The 18,048-nt window shown below is 30.6% G+C and overlaps 2 protein-coding genes across 2 annotated transcripts; both read left to right on the top strand.

The window, feature by feature from the left end:
* Positions 1-1,759: 1,759 nt before the first annotated feature.
* On the top strand, positions 1,760-6,892 carry LOC126682403 (long chain base biosynthesis protein 2a). Its single transcript, XM_050378066.2, has 12 exons — positions 1,760-2,102; positions 2,194-2,259; positions 2,879-2,967; positions 3,089-3,234; positions 3,328-3,452; positions 3,537-3,630; positions 3,824-3,987; positions 4,688-4,849; positions 5,309-5,435; positions 5,555-5,721; positions 5,813-5,920; positions 6,432-6,892. Exons 1-12 carry the CDS (start codon positions 1,974-1,976, stop codon positions 6,525-6,527), a joined length of 1,473 nt encoding a protein of 490 aa, XP_050234023.1. The 5' UTR covers positions 1,760-1,973; the 3' UTR covers positions 6,528-6,892.
* A 7,036-nt stretch (positions 6,893-13,928) lies between these two features.
* Positions 13,929-17,576, top strand: LOC126683115 (B3 domain-containing transcription factor FUS3). The gene is made up of 6 exons (XM_050378948.2): positions 13,929-14,743; positions 16,064-16,153; positions 16,297-16,397; positions 16,780-16,826; positions 16,920-16,996; positions 17,096-17,576. Exons 1-6 carry the CDS (start codon positions 14,396-14,398, stop codon positions 17,387-17,389), a joined length of 957 nt encoding a protein of 318 aa, XP_050234905.1. The 5' UTR covers positions 13,929-14,395; the 3' UTR covers positions 17,390-17,576.
* The last annotated feature ends 472 nt before the right edge of the window (positions 17,577-18,048 follow it).

Here is an 18,048-nt window from a genome sequence, read left to right as displayed (position 1 = left end):
CCTTTAAAGAATATAAAAAATTAAAATTTATCAGAAAGTCTAATGAAATTTATTTCGTTTACATATAAAATTACGACTTTTACGATTCACCGAGAAAAATATGACTTTTAAAACGTGGCAATTGAAAGCACAATCTTTCGTTTTTTTCTTTCAAATTCAACATTAGCATATTTTATGGTAAAATTTCGCTGATTTAAACACCTGATAGGTCTTGTTGTGTGTCTTGCCGTGTCAGCAAAAACGCCTTTAATGTTAAATTTGAAAATAAACAAAAGATCAGGCCTTTAACTGTTACGTTTTTAAAGTCATTTTTTTTCGCAAATCAAAATCTGGATTTTAAATGTCATTAACCTAATTTATTAATACCTCTTCGCCAGTTTACTCTTTTAATTGACTTAATTAAACAATTATTTTTTATTATAATCCCTATGCATATTTAATAAACTAAATTATGTATTCATTTCAATTTTTCCTCTACAAAATAAGAGGTTGGTAACCTTTTAACTCTCATTTTTGTTTGGAAAGTTGATGTATTTACTTATAAAAATAAAAATATTTGTAATATTTACTTCATTATGAATTTTTTTTATCTTATCATTGGAACGTTCACATATTTACCTATACAACTCAAAACCACAATTTTTGTATTAGATGAATATTTTTGTGACACGTCGTACAAACCGCTTGGTAAATTGTATTAGTATCTAATTTATATAATAACTTTAATTTACTTTTTATTTTCAGTTTAATTTCTAAGTTTATTAAATTATTATGCAGTATTCATTAGAAAAATAAAATTTTGAATTAAATTATTAGTAATATCATTTTAAAATGAATTCAATCATGATATAAATATAATTTATTAATTTTTTTTAAAAAAATTCCTGAGATCATTATGGTGAGAATCGAGAGAAATAAAAAAACACCTATCAGAACTGGTCAAAAATCAGTCAACGATTAGTCTAATCAAATTTTTAAACTTTAACACATGACTGGATCAAATTAGATCGCGGTTCCGGTTCCCGATTTAATAGACTAGTGAGGTATCTTTTTATATTGTTTTAATATTTATATTATTTTTATTTATTAATTTTTACATTTACTATAATTTATATTAATTTAGATTTAGATTTTATTATTAATAATTACAAAAAATAATAGAAAAAAAGGGTTAATTACATATAAAATCATGACCTTTGCACCAAGTTTCAAAAATAACATTACCTTTAAAACGTGTCAATTATAGACATCCCCTTTCATTTTCTTTTTTCAATTTCATCATGGGCACATTTTTTGGTGAAATTTTGCTGACTTGGACAGCCAATGGGTCTGCCACATGTCATGTCACGCCAGCAAAAATGCCACTAAAAATCGTCGATGTTATTTTTGAAAAAAATGAAAGATGGTGTCTATAATTGGCACGTTTCAAAGGTTATGTTATTTTTGAAACTTGGCGCAAAGGTCATGATTTTATATGTAATTAATCCAAAAAATAAATATAAAATAATAAAAAGAGTGAATTAATTAACAATAATAACCAATTGAATCTCTTTGAAATAGTTTCAAAAGGTATTTCAACTAGTTATTCACTTTAACTTGAAAAAAGATACTAACTAAACAATTCCAAACACTTAAGTAAATAAAAAATAAGTACATACACCAAAACATAAGATTTTAAAAAGTAGGAACATCATTGATGCAATTTTTACATAAAATTTCGACCCGGAACGAAAATGCCAGGTTGTGTCCGGCCATTGAGTCCAACAATAGAGAGCTGTCCATCAAGACTATTCAGCGGGTCGACAACTAACCCGAAGGCTGTAGATCCAATTCCGATATCAAAAATTCTCAAATCCAAAAACTTTTGATTTTTTCCACACAAAAGAAATCAAATTCTTAAATATTAAATTATCAATTTCAGATCTCCTCTCAATTCCTCTGTAAATTCAAAAGAATTTTTTCTTGTTGAGGAAATGATCGCAATACCGTACTTGACAGCTTTATCAACGTACTTTAGCTATGGATTATTATTTGCTTTCGGTCAAATCAGAGATTTCTTTCGTAAAATTCTTGATTGGTTCTACTCCAATAAGAATTTTCAGGTCTGTTAATAAGCTGCTGTTAATTAATTTATCAACTATTAATTTTGATTTGCTTTAATATTTTTGTTGTTTTATGTGTGTGATTATGCAGGGTTATGCTCCAATCTGTTTAGGACTTGAGGATTTCTATATTCGTCGTCTGTATCTTCGGATTCAGGTATTTTATTTGTTTATCTTGCTCTTTTTCTTGTTATTTGTGTGATTTTAATATTTGTAGTCGACTTTATTTGGAATAAATCATGTCGAATTTGGCATAGATTTTGTTTCTTTCAATGCATTTGTGATTATTTTTGGTTAGTTCATTAGCTGAAAAGTGAAAAGGATGGAATTGCAGCGACCGTGAGTTTTCCAAACACGAATATTGACTACATGTAGGATATGTTTGGTTCATGAAATAGGTCTGGAATAGGATAGCTATTCCGAATGACTATTCTTTGCTTTGGTTCATGAAATAGTAATTTTATAGAATTGTTATTCTATGATTTTGTGGAATAACTACTCCTCTCAAAAAATAAAAAATGCTTATTCCGTTCCTTATGGACTAGATATTCCATTCCATTCCATGCTATTCTATTACATGAATCAAACTTAGCCGTAGTTTAATTTAATTTAGTTTTTTCATTTTTAGACTTTGCAAAGAATGAAGAGAAATTGGAGTTATGATTAATGTTTTAAGGGACTTGGCGATTGAGTTTTTTGCTGAATAATTAGCTTTATAAACAAAAGACATGTTCTATAATTTTGAAAATTTCTTTTTTTTGTCACCCTTTTGGTAGGACTGCTTTGGGAGACCAATATCTAGTGCACCTGACGCTTGGTTTGACGTGGTTGAGCGTTACTCGAATGACAATAATAAGACACTAAAGTAAGATTCACATTGTTCTTTGTAAAGGCTTGAAATATCATTCTTTTTTAGGTTTTATTCAATTTTGCATTTATTAGGTCATTGTATTAAGAATCTGTATAACTGATTGCCCCTACCACAGACGAACCGAAAAAGTTAGCAGATGCCTTAACTTGGGGTCCTACAACTATCTTGGTTTTGCTGCATCCGATGAGTACTGCACTCCTCGAGTAATTGAGTCATTGAAGAAATATTCTCCTAGCACTTGTAGTACCCGGGTGGATGGAGGTGAGTTTGTGATATTGTGAAGAACTTTTTGGTGAAATGTTTTTCAAGCTTTTTTATTTCTTTCAATTGTTAATCAGATGAGTGTGTTCACAGGAACAACAGCATTGCACAATGAATTGGAGAAGCGTGTTGCAGATTTTACTGGAAAGCCAGCAGCTATAGTTTTTGGAATGGGCTATGTTACAAACTCTGCGATACTTCCAGTCCTGATGGGGAAGGTTGAGGCTAGAATTGAAGTCCTCTGTAAAATCATTGTCCTTAACGATTGCATTGTTTCTGATTGTATGATATTATCACTACAGGGTAGTCTGATTATCAGTGATTCCTTGAACCACAACTCTATTGTAAATGGTGCACGTGGATCTGGAGCTACTGTACGTGTTTTCCAACACAACAGTGAGTCTTTTTGGAATTCTTTTTACCTGTCACGAGTTCCACATTTCTGATCCTTGTATAATTTTTTTTGCCTTCTAGCTGTACTTGTCAGTGGATTCCTCATAACCTGTCTGCATCTCTGCATTCAAATGCAGATTATGTTGTCTGAAATGTATTTTCCTGCTCATATTTGTACTTTTTTTTGTTACTTAAGCACCCTATCATCTGGAAGAAGTCTTGAGAGAACAAATTGCGGATGGACAACCTAGGACTCACAGACCATGGAAGAAAATAGTTGTAATTGTGGAGGGGATATACAGCATGGAAGGCGAACTTTGCAAGCTTCCTGAGATTATAGCAATTTGCAAAAAATATAAGGTACTGTGGACAAGGTTACAGCTGTTTGACAAAGTATTTAAAATCCCATCTTAAGAAATTCCAGCCAACTAGATTTAACCATTTAATGTGTTTCTTAATTTCTTCAAAGTGCAACCAATTACACAATGGATCACTTACCTGGGCTAGGATGATGCTTGTCATTTATGCTGTGTCTCCTGCTCATGTTGGGTTATTTGTGTGTTGCATCAAGCAATTTGTTTAGGTTGCTTCATTTAGTAAAAAAAACTTATTGCTCTAATCTGTTTGGTTTTTGACTTGAGAACTCAAGAAGATATTACAAGCACAAAATTCTTTGATTTTTTCAAAAAAGAAACGAGAGACAAGAAAACATCTTTGATTATGATTAAAAGGAACAATCTAAATAGACCAAGATCCAATATCGGGTCATTTGCACATGCATTACGCTAAAGACTTCCTCATTTCTGGGTTGTCCTACTTTTTCAAGAAAGTATCCCCTGTTACTTTTTATCCATTCTCTTTCTTTCTCTTTGTTTTCTAATGGAAAGATTTTTGAGTATGTAATTCTCATGTCTATCTAGCAAATTGCAATGGAAGGGAGTTTTTTTTTTTTTCCTACTGATAACATCACTCTATCTGCAATAAATAATCAGAAAAATGATCGAGCTCCATGTTTTTCCTTCTTCCTTTAATCATTTGCATTATCTTAATATTGTTTTAGGCATATACATACTTGGATGAGGCCCATAGCATTGGAGCAGTAGGCAAAACTGGAAGAGGAGTTTGTGAGCTCCTAGGAGTGGATACTGCTGATGTGGACATCATGATGGGAACTTTTACCAAATCATTTGGCTCGTGCGGCGGATATATTGCTGGATCAAAGGTTGGTTAGTTTTCAATTTATGTACACTTTTTTAGAATTAATTTTTTGGTCTAGCAGAATTTACTTTCATTGAAATTTTGCTGATATAACTAAATTCTTCTTTTCTGGGATGGATGAAACACCAAAGCTCGAGTGTTAGCTCTTAAAAATAAGTGTAGGCATGGCAAAAGTAAAAAAATGTCACGGTCTATGCTACTTTTATAAAGAGAAAATTAGCTCTTCTATTTCTCCTTATAAGACTATCTTCATAACTTGGTCACTTGTGTTATTGGTTCTTTTAGATGTTGAAGATGACTACAATGTTTTCAACTGTCTTATCTGCAATTATAATGCGGTCTATAAAGTGATATGATCTATCATAGTTGTTTTACTTTGGCCTGGAAATTATTTTGATGTGATTGAAATGTCCTCCTTTGTTTATGTTTAACATCTGAAAAAAGCTGCTATTATTTCCTGCAGGAACTCATCCAGTACTTGAAATACACTTGTCCGGCCCATCTTTATGCAACATCAATCTCACCACCAGCAGCAGAACAAATTATATCTTCTATTAAAGTTATTCTTGGGGAAGACGGCTCAAATAGAGGTTTGGAGGGATGCTTATGTTTTATTCAATATAAACTTTCTAAAATGGATATCTCAAGAGAAAATCCTATCTAGTCAACTTAATTGTGGCTTGAATGAACTGCTTCTGTTTGCATGTAGGTGCCCAAAAACTTGCCCGCATACGTGAGAATAGTAATTTTTTTAGATCAGAATTGCAAAAGATGGGCTTTGAGGTTCTTGGAGACAATGACTCTCCTGTAATGCCAATTATGCTTTACAATCCAGCCAAAATTCCTGCCTTTTCAAGGGAGTGCCTCAAAAAGAATGTGGGTATCTGTCCATTCTGCAACATTTCATGCTCCACAATTAGCATTTTCTCACATGATAGTATATTATTTGTCTTTGATGCTGTTACAGGTGGCAGTTGTGACAGTGGCTTTTCCAGCAACGCCATTGTTGTTGGCTAGGGCACGCATATGCATATCTGCTTCTCATACCAGGGAAGATTTGATTCAAGCTTTGCAGGTATTTTACTGATTGCTTGTTCATTTTTATTTAGCATTCTACTGTTGTGGGATTTGTGTGGTCTCCTCTAGTATGGCATGCCCATGCATATGCCGTTTATGCGTGATCCATACACACAACATTTGTCTCTTTCAAAAATGCAATTACATCTGCACATGCAACATAAATGTGCTTAGACACACACATGAGCACTTGCATGTGCAAACAAACTCGAGCCAGATTGTCAGGTTGTGACTTGTGAGTAATACATGTGAGAACTCCGTCAGGAGAAGTGAATGCAAGATCGCTAATGTTATACTGCCATATCGCGTCTCTCTGCATATTTTTACTTTTAGAAACAAACAAGAGAAGTTTACATGTTGTCTGATTTGGTTATTCAACATGTGCACTTTGTCTCTCTCATTGATGAGCTGTTTTTACTATATATTCCGTCTTATCACATACGATGCATGATTTTTTCCACACCATATTAATACAATTAATCCTTATTTGATTTGTTTTCTTCTTTCAGGTCATTAGCGAAGTTGGTGATCTTGTGGGTATAAAATACTTTCCAGCAGAACCAAACAAGCATCAGGAAGATGCAAAGATTGTGAAGTTGGACTGAGTAAGAGTAACTAATATTCTTTACTTTGATTAATTTGTTGCTTGCAAGCAAGTGAATAGGAGCAAGGATTAATGAAGCTGGACTAAGTACGTTGCATTATATTTTTCTCTTGCCTCGGAACAATTGGTAGTTGACCTTAAGTATCAGCGCCTTTATCAAAAGATCCTACCATTGGACTGTTATACTTGCAGTGTAAGGTATTTTCTTTCTTTAAGTGGATCTAAGTTTTGCCTATGACCCGCCGCTTACTGGAGCTTGTATTTCCTTTAATTTTATCTTGTGATTTTGTCCTCCTTTTATGATGATATGTACATATGTAGTTGTACTCTGATTTATGATTTACATTTGAATTTGCATTTGTTTTATTTTTGATGTGTTTTTGTTCCTATTGGTTTCTTCCAATTTCTTTTTCCATCCACGATTTGTTGATCTTGGATGAGCTACCTGGAAACAGAGTTACGAGTAGTCGAAGAAGGCGTAAATTATCGATCTTGAATTATATTTTAATGTAAATGTATGCTTTTGGCTAGAGGAATTTGGTTCTTGCATAATCTAGTTTGAATTTTGCTGCTGTGCTAGTGTTCTAACTTTGTCTTACAGTTCTTGTCAATTGGAATAATGCAATCAATACTGCTCCATCTTCACCCTGAACATGTCCATACAATAGTGTGCGCTCATTATATACTAATTGCTCATCGTACAAATTTGGGAGGCAAATTCTGTAGAAAATTATTAAGATATTTTAATTATTTGAAAAATTATAAAATATACTGTAAATATATAATTTAGTTAATTCAATTGAGTTTATTTCGTACTTAAAAATAATTGAATTTAATTAACCAAATTTTTTAGAATCTGGTCATAATCAAATTTAAGAGGGTTAATTTCATAAAAAATTATGATTTTTACACGAAATTTTATTTTAATCACGACTTTTTAAAAGTTGGCATATAAAACCATGAATTTTCATTTTTTTCAAATCTATCACCAAATTAATTTTCAGTGTATTTTTGCTGACGTGGCAATCGGAATTCGACTGATTTGAAAAAAAATGAAAGGTAAAAATACACCGGAAAATAATCGGTGATAGATTTGAAAAAAAATGAAATGTCATGGTTTTATATGACAACTTTTAAAAGTCGTGATTAAAATGAAATTTTGTGTAAAGTTCGTGATTTTTTTGTGGATTTAACCCAATTTAATATCGAGTCGTCTCAAAACACTACCAAACTTGAGCTCTATTTCACTCTAAAATTTAAAATGTAAAGCTTGAAACTCTATTCAAGCTCGGCCGAATTTTATTTTAAACGCATGAAATTCAAACTCGTTTAGAATATTTAAAATTTGAGTTTGATTCGACTCGATTATCTGTAGAAATATTTAAATATTTTAATTTTAATATAAAAAATAACAAAAAAAAGTGTTATCATTTTTCATCAAATTATTATAATCATTTCAACTGTTTGAAAATTCAAGGTTTTTTTAACTCATTTTTATTAACTCACAACTAATATTATAATTTTATAATAACATATGTATAAATAAATATGAACTAATATATAAATGATATATTTACTTTAAAAAAATTGGTGAAAATTTAAAGATGGTCATAATTCTGTTAGAACAGAGAAAACAGGAATTTTCGGATGTACACCAAGTCAGTAATTACATTATTATATGTTTTCTTTCCTTTTGAAGTAGAATTTCATCTAAAAGAATTAGATAAGGCAGGAGTGATAATTTGGGCAATGTGCAATACATTAATAAGACATCTTAGATGTCATTTTGTTTTATAGAAATTATTATATAAATATTAAGGGTCTGCTTGGTTCAGCTGTTTCTTATAACTGGTGGCTGTTAGCTGTTAGCTGTTAGTTGTTGGCTGGTAGCTGATAGCTGATATATTGTAAGTGTTTGATGAAATTTAATTAGATGTAGCTGTTTATATATAAAATGACCGTAAAGAGTCTAATTTTTATTTATTAAATTATAAATATATTATATCATATATTATTTAATGAAAATATCAATAGTTATTTTTTTATTAAAAGCAATATTTAATTTAAATTTAATTAGATATTTTTTTGATAAATTTGTAATAATTTTTTTTAAAATATATATTAAATTATAGTTGTTTTAATAAAAAAAATAATTTTATATGATTTATGAATGATTAGAGTATTTAAAAATAATTTAAATAATTTTTTATATTAAAAATATGAAATATTCTATTAGGGGTAATTTTGTCTAAATACATAAAAATATTGAAACAGCTATCAGCTGTTGGCAAAAAGCTCCAAAATGGAGCTTTTCAAACAACAGCTGTTGAAGGTTCAAAAAGCTCCGAAAAGCTCTAGAAAAATTCTCACAAAACACTTTAGTGGAGCTTTTTGAAAAAATAAAAGCTAAAAACTCCTCCAAAAAACTGAACCGAACCCCCATTAACACATCGTCTAAATTGAGGAAATTTGAGTGACTAAAATTCAAATATCTTACATGATCTTTAAATTTGAACAAAATTTATCTTACACGATCTATTAATTTTTAAATTTTTTCATCCTTCAAAATTCATCATTTGATTCTCACCTTTTAGGTAGAAAAGTCATCTTTTTTTTTTAAATTCATCGGATATCATTAAATTGAATAAACATTTACATTTGCAAGAAACTCGGGATAATTTGAGAACTAAACCCGATGACCTGATATGGAACAAACAACATGCTGCTTGATTCGCAGACCTTACTTACGAAAATAAAAATAAATTACTAACTGTTTCGCGAATTAAGTGCAGTCTTTAATCACTCTTCAAACTTCTCCAAACACCCGCAAACTCACAACATCCGATTCAATCAACACTTGATATAACTTCTTCTAAAAAAGAGACAACAACTCCTTCTAAAAAGGAGAGAACAAATCTTTCACAGAGAAAGACAACAAACCTTTCATAAACAAAGGATAAAGTAAAAACATTCATAAAAAAGACAAATAATAAAAAAAAAAAGAAAACTAGTATAGCTCATAGACGAATCCATTTTGTTACTGAAAGATATTCAATTTATCGTCGCTTCTTGATAATTGAATTGCGCTTCGTGATAAATTTTAATCCGTCAGAAAAATGAAAAAGAATTGGCTATTTATTATATTTTATGAAATTAAAATAACATAAATAAAAGGGGTGGCTACCGTTAATAGAAAAATTGAATCATTTACAGCTGCCGAAGAAAAAATAAAAAAAAGCTCTATGCGGTTATAGGGTTTGTTAGAAAGAAGAGAGAACAGAAGTTTGACCTATATTTTATGGTTGAATGTTAGTTGGTAGAAAAGTCATCTTTAAGAAAATGGTGAGTGCTTTAAATTTTATTATATAAAAAATGTCACCATTAACCTATGAATGTTCAATCAGAATATTGAAATATATAAATCTATAAATTTTATATTTTAGATTTAGTACATGGATTTTAAAATTTATTCCCCCCCCCCCAACATTTTTACTAGTTTTTTTTTTTGTACATATTGGAGTCAGAAATTCCGGATTGACATACTTTTCTTATAGCAAATAAAAGATTTTTAGTGAATTTAAAACTAAAAAAAGATTAAATCTAGGCTAGTGGAAGTCAAAATTGAATTAATAATGATATTAAAATCTGCCAATTATATTAAAAATATGGTACAATATTGATAAGTTAAATTTTGTATATACCATTCTCTTATAATTGATTAATTAATAAACTTTTTATGTTGAAATTTAAAATTAAAGTTTATGGAGTTTTATATTTTACAAGAGTGATGATATTTTCTCATCTTTAAAGGATAATCTGATGAGTAGAGTTAAAGTAACAATCAATTTCAATTTAATTTTTTGGCTACTATATATATATATATATTTGGATGACTCATTAATTTGATAGTCAAAAAATTATATTGAATGACTATTTTACAGTATCATCATTTAATGATGATAATACTCACTCATTGTGATTTGGATTCTTATTTTTATATTATAAGTATTTTCACTTTATTTATTGAAATTTAGCCTATGCTAAAAAAAAAATAAAAAAAATTGATCTCCTCTACTTTATTGCCTGATTATTGTTTCAGTATTTGCATGGAAAGCACGTGTCAGCATTTCCAGGCTTGGAATCTAACATAGCTTGCTGGTTAGACGAGTAATGATATTTTTACATTATGATCAAGGCTAATCCTCTGAAAAAACCTCCACCTTTTAGCTCCTTTTCGTTTGCACCCCGACGTTGTAAAATCTCTAATTTTACCCAAATTCACACCTTTCGTTTTCAATTCCACCCTTAAGCATTAAATCAACCTTTTTTCACTTGAAAAAGGTCCAAATCAATACTTAATATTTAAGCATATATACTAAATAGAGCTTAATGTTATATTTAAATAAAAGAATATTCTTTTCACAAATTAAAAAAACTTAATAATAAATTTTTATTGAATTCAATAAATATTATTATTTTTTACAAATTCAAATCCGATTTTATTCGACCTCTCTAATTTATTTGATATTATAATTAATTTTTTTTTAATGTATCATTAAAAAAATTAATTTAATTAACTAAATAATTAATAAAAATACTACATCCGTGTATTCCGACCCACTCTCGGTCGGCCGCCGTCGTCCTCCGCGTATTCCGACCCACCCCGGGTCAGCCGCCGTCGTCCTCCGCGTCTTCCTCCCATGGAAGCCGACCTCCTCGTCTTCCATGGGAGGAAGACGAGCTGGTTTGTCTTCCTCCCAAGGAAGACAAACCAGCAGCTGGGCGTCTTCCTTCTATGGAAGACGACCAGCAGCTGGTTGTCTTCCTTCCATGGAAGACGACCAGATCTGGTCGTCTTCCTCCTTAGGAAGACGACCAGCTTGTCTTCCTTGGGAGGAAGACGAGCTTGTCTTCCTCCCATGGAAGACGAGCTGTTCGTCTTCCATGGGAGGAAGACGAGCTGGTCTCGTCTTCCTCCAATGGAAGACGACCAGCTCTGGTTCGTCTTCCATGGAAGACGAACCAGAGCTGGTTCGGTTTGCCGGAGGACAAAAAAAAATTTAAAAAAAATTAAACTAAAAACGATATAAAATATAATTTAATTAGTTTAAATTTATTTTCAAAATAAAAGCAGCAAGTTTTAAATAAAAAGGTTTGTATAATATTTAAAATTAATTTTTAAAATTTTAGAAAGATGGTTTTTTTGTTTTAATTATAATATTAGGGACTATTTTGAATATTTATTAAAATATGAAGTATTGGAAAAAAGATCAATTTAATGCTTGAGGGTGTAATTGAAAGTAAAAGTTGTGTATTTCAATAATTGAGGGTGGAATTGAAAACGAAAGGTGTGGATTTGGGTAAAATTGGTGATTTTGCAACGTGAGGGTGCAAACGAAAAGGGACTGAAAGGTGGAGGTTTTTTCAGGGGATTAGCCTATGATCAATGATGTTCACCTATTCTTAATTTTGTAATAATGCGATTATAATTCTATGCAAAACAAATTAATTCATAGATTAATTTTTTAGTATTTTATCTCTTTTTGATAAATTATATTATAAGTAATGACAATATATAGAATTAATTATTTAACTAATAAATAATTATTTATCATTTGAGACAAAAAAAATAAACATACTGTCTATTTATTTGAAATGAAAAGAATTAGAAGTATAATTTCAAATTATTATATTATGTGGAATAAATAATACTATTTTTTCACAGATTGTAGGTGCAAAAAAGTTAATTGAAGTACATTTAAGGGAATTATATGATGAAAATAGTAAATTACTGACAATTAGCTTAAGTATTTACCCCTACTTCAAAAACTCTTTTCGAAATGAAATAATTTAATAAAAATATAAAAATAAAATTGTAAAGTTAAATTCATCTTTTGCAAATTATGATACATTATTTACAATCAAATTTAGTTTATGAACTAATTTTTTTTAATTTTAGCGTTTATAAAAAATTTGATTTATAATATTGTCTTAACAAAATGCTGCCCAGCACATATACCATTTGAAATATAGTTTATTGTTTTTTCTAATTTTTAAAATATGAATAAATCAAGAGTTTTTCTACATGTAAATTTAATTTATTTTAATAGAATCAAAGATGGAAAATCCACCAACTTCAAAAATAAATATTAAGGCAGAATAAAAAAAATCCTATCAAATAAATATTACTTAATAATTAAAATTTAACTGACAAAGAAATTATTTTGAATCAATAATAAAAATTAGTAACCATATTTTAACTAAAATAAATAAATTATCAAAATTCAAAATTTTAATTTATTTTTTAAACGTATTTTAAGTTTAAACTTTAGTAGTTTATGCATTCTAATTTACAATACACTCACAATAATTTCAAACAAATCGTGAACAAAAAAATGGTTAATCGAACTGTTCAAATTTAAAATTATGTCGTACCTGACAAACGTTAAGTCTTTTAGGGAATTTTTTTTGGTTTACGGTGACACTATTAGCAGAGTAATATTTAATAATGATAGAGCAAAAATTTTAATTTTGATAAAATTCTTCTCCTATTGATAACATAAAAATAAATTCAAATTAAAAAAAAAAACTTTGTCAAATTAGAAATATTGCTCACGTTTTTGCAAATTAAGTAGAAAATCTTCAATTTCAACAACTTTTTGTTTTTACTGTAATAAAAAGATACTAGTAATTTCCTAAAATTAACCACTAATAACTACACATATACGCCATCAATTAAAACAAAATAATTGACACCTGGAATTTTCAATTCACTAATACCCCACACATGTCCTATAAAAATCAAACACTCACACCACCACCTTCCCGTACGAGCACACAACACTCAAGTAGTTACATGCATGTAATATAAGTTAGGGTTTATCGTGCAATAATATAACCAGTTTTTCCGATAATTTGCACTTGCAGAGCTCAAATATACCGAATTTGATCGTCTTCTCCGATAAAAAAGAAAGAGTTTGAAAGAAATTAATATTATATGATCTATGACATGGGAAAAGACGACGGAGAGTCCAATAATATACAATAAAAACCCTAAAAAACGCCATTGATTTCAGTAGACAGGAGATTCAGAACTTTAGCAACACCTGTTTTTTCTTCTTCTTCCATTCGTCACTCTTTTCTTGGCGATTTCTCTAACCACCCACTACCTCTCCCACCCTCCATGCCCCCATTTTCACTTTTCTCAATACTAACCATCTCCTCTAGCTTCTTCCAAACCCTAGTTACTTCTCCTCTAGTTTCCATTTCAATTCCAAGAAACAAAAATAACCACATCAAGAAATCATTCAATAACACTAACTAAGAATTTCAATCGTTTGCTCCGACGATCAAGTCAATATATTATTAGTCTATATATCATAGTTCTGGTCGTTCTCTGATCAAATATATTACAATTTTAGTCAATGTATATAATTTTAGTCGTTCGCTTCGACGATCGAGTCAGTATATCAAACCTACATTTCCCAACCCACTAACCCTAACTTGTGTATCTCTCCAAAAAGTAAAAGATATTTATGTAGAGTGTAATGAGAACAAAAGATGTAAAGAAAGAAGAAGGAATACAAGTAGAACAAATGTCATTAGAACCAGTTTTTTTCACCAAATTATACCCTTGCTAAAAATAGAAAAAAAATAATTATTTCAAGAAAATAATCTCAAGAACTAGCTCTTCTCTCTCTCTTTTCAGCTTTCTCTCACACAAACCCATTTCGTGATTGCCGAGCGTCGTTCACCGGTACAGTTAACCAGCCACACACAGACACTGTCCATCACTGAAACCTAAAAACAAAACCCTACACTTTTTTTTTTCTTTCAAGAAAAGTAAAAAATCTCACGGCCTGTGCTTTTATGGCAAGTGGAGACACTGTTACTGAAGTAGGAGACAGCAAAAAGGGAAATATCTTCAAACAAGAAGATGAAGAGATAGTTAATGGGTCGGGTCATGGGGCTTTTATGATGGCCCGGAATGGTGATGAGGACGATGATGTGGTGGCTGTGTTAGGGTTTGGTGTTATAAGAAAGAAAAGAATGCCCAGACAGAGAAGAGCTTCTTCTTCCATTAATAATCTGTTGATCTCTTTTCCTAATTTGAATCATCGTAATAATAATGGTTCTTCATCTTCCAGTTCTTCCATTATCAACTCTGCTAATCCTCCTTCGCACGTGCCTGATATTCAACCCTCTTTCACCACACGTGTGAGATTTTTTTTCTTTGATTTTTTTTAAATAATTTTATTAGATTCAGTTTTGGTTTAATTTTGTTGGGTGTTTCTCTATTTGCTTTAATTTTGTTTTAATTTTGAATTTCATGGTGGGCAATTGTTAATTTGTTGCTTAAGGTATTGTTACACTCAGGTCGTTATTTATTACAATTTCTATGTGCAATGTTTCTTGTATTCATCCATTAATTTTTTCTGTGTTTTCTTTAATTTTTTTTCATTTACTGAATGGTTTTCCAGTAAGTTTTTTTAATTAGTCCTTCAACTTTATGGAAGAAAAGAATATATGATAATTCCAATTAATTTCATAGTTTCATCTTTTTAAAGCATGGATCGATTTCCTAAAGAGTTCATTAATTTTGAAATCGATTTATGTCTGAAGAATTTTCCAGAAGAATATTAACAAATTAAAATTAATTTGAGAGCTGACTTTTGTAAAAGTAAGAGTCAAAAATAAATATCAAAACTTGACTTTAATATTCATATTTTGCTATTAATGTAGTAATTGTTTGATCTGAAATAGTTGATACTTTAATTTCTTCACAAATAATAGATTTGCTTAGCTGAAATAATTTATGGTATGATTAGAAATTAAACTGATTTCAGAAACTACTATAAGCTTGCTAATCTATTCACAGTGGAACAAGTGAAGTTTCTTTAAAATTCTGAGATATGATTGGTTGATATATATGCATATATGCGCGTACGGATATAGTATGTAAGCAAATCGAGAAGAATATAAATCATCTATTAGTTGCAGACACGAGCTGCTAGTTCGATTGGCTGAATTTCTAAATTTCGAACAATTTTTATCGGTTTCTGAATAAGTAACCATGATATTTATTGTCGTAATCTATTAAGATACTTTAATTTATGTTCTAACGAACTATTGATTCGATGCAGTTACCTTATCGGTCATCTCGTGGATCAAATTTTTGTCGTCGAGTATGCTATTGTTTGTTTGCGATTTGGCTTTACCTTTGATTTGGCACAATCGGATTATGTGTTCAAAAGTCGTTTTTAATAATTGTGGAAATGTGCTAGACTTTAATTAGTGAACTTTCATGCATGATCATCTCGAGGTTATATAGTTTTAGTAGTTTAATGACTATGCCTTTTACGAGCAACGAGAATACATGAGCACAATGAAGCTTATCTAGTAAATGCTGTTATATTATATGCTCGTCAATATTATTTTCACCGTATATATTTCTTAGTTTATCATTTAAGTTTAAGATGAATATTCCTATTTGATAAGATTCTGCAATGATGACTCCGAAATGATCGCATGCCATAGGTAATTGATCAAAGGAGATTGAGTTTCCTCTTCCAGAAAGAACTTAAGAACAGTGACGTAAGCTCCCTGAAGAGGATGATTCTCCCAAAGGTTTTAACTAATATTTTTATTTCTCTTTTAGTAAGAACGCATGACGTAATGCTCCTCTCTTTGTTATTGACTTTATCGGCATTTGTTTCCTTCAATTCGATGTGGAATCTTATATATATATGTGTAATGTTACCGTATTTCAGAAGGCGGCTGAGGCGCATCTCCCCATGCTTGATTCTAAAGAAGGAATTTTTATAAACATGGAAGACTTGGATGGATTGCATGTTTGGAGTTTCAAATACAGGTTCAAATTTCAATTTTTGATTCTTCGTTGACAGCAAGAAGTTTTTCAATTAAATCCGCCACGCCACCTAAAGTCATTTTTTCATTAAATTGCAATTATTGTGCTAATACACTTCAAGTATTGCTCCCATTGAACTTCTCATGGCAGGGTATGAATCAAACAATAAATATTTCTTTTTAGGCAGTCGACGAGCTGCTACTCAGTCGATCAGTCATATAAATATCATTATTAAGTCTTTGTGTGGTATCCAAATCACCACGTGCGATTCGTTGAGACATAAACTTTTTCCTTTAATACCTATTATATCAATGGAAATAATACATATATTCTGAACTTTTCATTTAAACAATAAGCTTACTAGTTCATTTATTTATCTCATCAGGTATTGGCCTAATAACAATAGCCGAATGTATGTACTTGAAAATACCGGTACAGCCATTACGGTCTCTCAAAATTCTTCGTTTATATATCGCGTTGCTTGTTTTCTAAATAATGCATCAATCTCATATCGAATTTTGTTAGGCGACTTCGTCAACGCGCACGGACTACATCTAGGAGACTACATCATGGTGTATAAAGACAATCAAAATCAGAATTATGTAGGTTGCTTGATAATTTCATTATTCGTCGTACATTTCAAATTATTGGAAACATTTGAATAATTAATACTAATAGTGATCAAATGTTTCTTTGATCAGATAATTCACGCTCGGAAGGCTTCGGATGACGATGATATATACGCCAATTTAGCTAGGACTACAGTCAATGACATAGTTCTTCATGATTACGAGATCAACAAATCAAGCTCGTTTTACATGAATTATCCGATGATGGACAACACCGGCTTGTCGTTCATATACGACACTACCACCACCTTTCCTGACGACCCCCCGCTTGATTTTTTTGGCGGATCACTAACTAGCTATTCGAGAAATGGCCATATGGAAAGCTTCGGATCCGTCGAGAGCTTGTCTTTGGACGAGTTCATTTAGATGCAAAAGGCGGTGTCATTTTGTTGTAAGAAAGAAATAACCCAAAAGGGTTGCATATAGGGTGAGACTTCATTTTGCACTAAAAGAAGTGTGGTTTTTTTGAAGTGTGCTTGCCCTATAAATTTTATGTAATAAAGAGAAGCAAACTGTCTAAACTTGTGCCATGAAAATGCCCAATTTGTGTTTATCTTTGGGCTGATCATCAAACTGTTCAACTGTATATTTTGAATGTTGCAGTTTAACACATAATAATATGGTGTAATGCTAATTGTTTTTTATTTAGTTTTCTTCGGATATTTGAGCTAAGATTACTAGTTACTATTTTCATTCACCTCCTGAATTAGGGTAATTGATCACGAGAGTACACAAACAAACTATCGCTTTATTTCATTTTTTACTGCAAATTTGATTTCGGTTCATGTGGCTATTGGATTTTTCCATGTGGTAATATTTTTTTAATTTTTTTATTCACAGATAGAGGAAAACAATCGAAGCCCAGCTGTGCGCTTTTTAAAAAACTTATCACTTATGTGTAGTTTCAATTTGGTAGAGTTTTTAGGCTAAATTATACATATATACATGTCAAATTTTAGATAAAAAAAAGTAAAATATGAATGCCACGTATGTATTTTTCGACGAGAAACATTCCATTGCAGTTT

The sequence above is a fragment of the Mercurialis annua genome, linkage group LG5, assembly GCF_937616625.2.
Source record: "Mercurialis annua linkage group LG5, ddMerAnnu1.2, whole genome shotgun sequence".
In the NCBI taxonomy this organism is placed as follows: domain Eukaryota; kingdom Viridiplantae; phylum Streptophyta; class Magnoliopsida; order Malpighiales; family Euphorbiaceae; genus Mercurialis; species Mercurialis annua.
The sequence above is the reverse complement of the archived record's forward strand: the minus strand, read 5'-3'. Positions and strand labels throughout refer to the sequence as shown.